Source organism: Diaphorina citri, unplaced genomic scaffold (genome assembly GCF_000475195.1).
Source record: "Diaphorina citri unplaced genomic scaffold, Diaci psyllid genome assembly version 1.1 scaffold2124, whole genome shotgun sequence".
NCBI classification, from domain to species: Eukaryota; Metazoa; Arthropoda; class Insecta; order Hemiptera; family Psyllidae; genus Diaphorina; species Diaphorina citri.
Window position 1 is genome coordinate 45523 of NW_007379549.1, and position 2411 is coordinate 47933.

The 2411-nt window shown below is 37.5% G+C and overlaps 1 protein-coding gene across 7 annotated transcripts in view; it reads right to left on the reverse strand.

The window, feature by feature from the left end:
• LOC103518232 overlaps nucleotides 1–1454 on the reverse strand; it is a 4215-nt gene extending 2761 nt beyond the window's left edge. The window contains exons 1-2 of one of the 7 annotated variants that reach the window (XM_026830104.1): nucleotides 1331–1454; nucleotides 794–968 (exon numbers count right to left, since the gene is read on the reverse strand). In XM_026830104.1, coding sequence (XP_026685905.1) covers nucleotides 794–938 — 145 coding nt within the window. In that variant the 5' untranslated portion in view covers nucleotides 939–968; nucleotides 1331–1454. Of the gene's footprint in view, nucleotides 1–793; nucleotides 1076–1330 lie in introns of all 7 variants that reach the window. The other 6 variants (XM_026830108.1, XM_026830106.1, XM_026830103.1 and 3 more) reach the window with 6 other exon arrangements.
• Between the last annotated feature and the right edge of the window lie 957 nt (nucleotides 1455–2411).

A 2411-nucleotide genomic window follows, 5' to 3' on the forward strand; every position in this document is an offset into this window, starting at 1 on the left:
AACCCCCCCCTTTTTTTTTTTTTTTTTTTTTTTTTTTGTCAAAACAAGTTTTTAGGATTTTTTAATTGTGTTGAGCATAAATGCTTGTCAGAAATGCCTTTTCTTGCTTAATACACTACGCTAAAATTTCATGACTTGACTTGGACTCGAACCACCAACCTCCAAATCCAGAGTTCACCGTGGTAACCACTACAGCACTGGAAGTAACTCTATACACGTAATAATGCTTGTAATTGAAGTACTTACTTATTCTATTAGTGTGGAACTGTAGGCCCACAAGGTCTTTTTTTTAACCGATTGACATTGAAATGTCTTTTTTTTGCCTGGTGTCTTGTTTTGTTGCTGATGGCAGCAATTTTGCTGATTGTTCGTCCATAATTGAATGAGAAAAAACGCACTAATAGCAAAAAAAAAAAATAGTACCTATACCACCTCCTACTTACTTATTTTGTCACTAGGAATAAGGTACCCATATCTAAGGTATAAGTTAGGTCATAAGTGCTAATTGAGATTGTCTACCTACTTACGGCCCTTGGCTAGGGGGCTAGGTTGTTTACTTGGTCTTTTTGCCAGCCTAGTTAGCTTAGTTGGTAGGATAAAATCCGCCCGGGCGGATTTTATCCTACCAACTAAGCTGATGGGATAATGTTCGTTCTCGGAACGGCTGGGTTTCTCCTATCCTGTCTTCCTTCTCTCTTCGGTTTCGGGACGATAAGACCATAGCAGTTACAGTTCCCTCTGTCAAACCTCTTAAAAAAAAAAAAATATTATCTACCTACTCAGCGATATTTACATTGAGTTCGTATATCCGTGATGACAGACCACAGGAATTCTTTGATCAAATCCACCATAGTTCCCAGCTTCCTATGTTCAGTTCCATACAGTAATATGATCAGGATTAGGGATTCCACAATCACTATCACCAACAGACACTTCATTGTCCAAGGGCTAAACTAAAGATAGAAACACTAAAGATAAAGATTATTATAATATATTTAAAATATTGTAGCCCTAAGTTTATTTATTTTATTGTAAAATGTATTACCTATGTAATATTCATTGATTTTGTAATTGCCTTGAAAGGGGCGTAAAATCAATTATTAAAAAAAAAGAAAAAAAAACACACTACCATCACATCTCACATGAGCTCACGAGGTCAGTGTGGCTACTATCATGAACGAAATCACCTAACTTATTATGGGAGAACTTTGAACCACATCTTTCTGGCATCACATGAGACGAAATCACCTACTTTATTATGGGAGAACTTTGAACTACATCTTTCTGATATCACATGAGCTCACGTGGCGTGATAGTAGTGTGTTTCTACCTTAACTTTTATTAAAATTAGACGGACTATTCTTTTTCACTCCAACTTATTAAAAAATAAAAACCTTGCTTCAATACTCTACGAAAATCTAAAAGCTGACTTCTTGTTTCACGGTGTACTTTATTAAATTGGCCACAATTTAATTACTTCTAATAAGCCTAGTTAGCTTGGTTGATAGCGCGTCTGCCTTGTAAGCGGCAGGTTGCGGATTCGATTCCCGCCCGGGGCAGATTTTATCTTAGGGAGATAATGTTCGTTCTCGGAACGGCTGGCTTTCTCCTATCCTGGTCCTCCTTCTCTCTTCGCTATCGGGACAGTTTTCAATCTTTGTTTACAATTTCCTATTTATTTTTACAATGTTTAATCCTTGTTTACAATTTCCTATTTTTGTTTACAATTCCATTCTTTTCCATCCTAAATTTATGAATCATTAGTGGGACCTATTTGAATCACCAATCGATAAGGAAGACAGGATAGGAGAAAGCCAGCCATTCCGAGAACAAACATTATCCCATCAGGATAAAATCCGCCCCGGACGGGAATCGAACCCGCGGCCTAGCGCTTACAAGGCAGACGCACTACCAACTAGGCTGGCGTAAGGTTAAGAAATGGTGTGTTTTTAAAGTCTGAACAACCCTAAATATTTTTTAATTTAATTTTTGGGTCTGGATTTCAATATGTATTGATGAATCATTAGTGGGACCTATTTGAAGCACAAATCACCAATCGATATGAATTCCCCATTTTTAGTGCTTCCCCTATTGGCGGGAGAACCTGGAATAGGCCATAACTCCGCCCCCGGTTGTCGGATCGAGCTCAAACTTATACCATAGTACTGCGTTCTTTAACACCTTTGATAAGATGCATCACAAATAGGGGGTTTAAAGTAGGGTCCACTAATGATTCGTGTTGAAATTCAGACCTAAAAATTAAATTTAAATTTGCAATCCTGATGGTCTCAGGACTGTTTCTAAAATTAATTTTTGGGTCTGATTTTCAATGTTCAATTGTATTTTTTAATGTTATTATTTTCAGCACTCGACATTCTGTCACGATCATACTCGAAGCCTCTCCCCCCTCT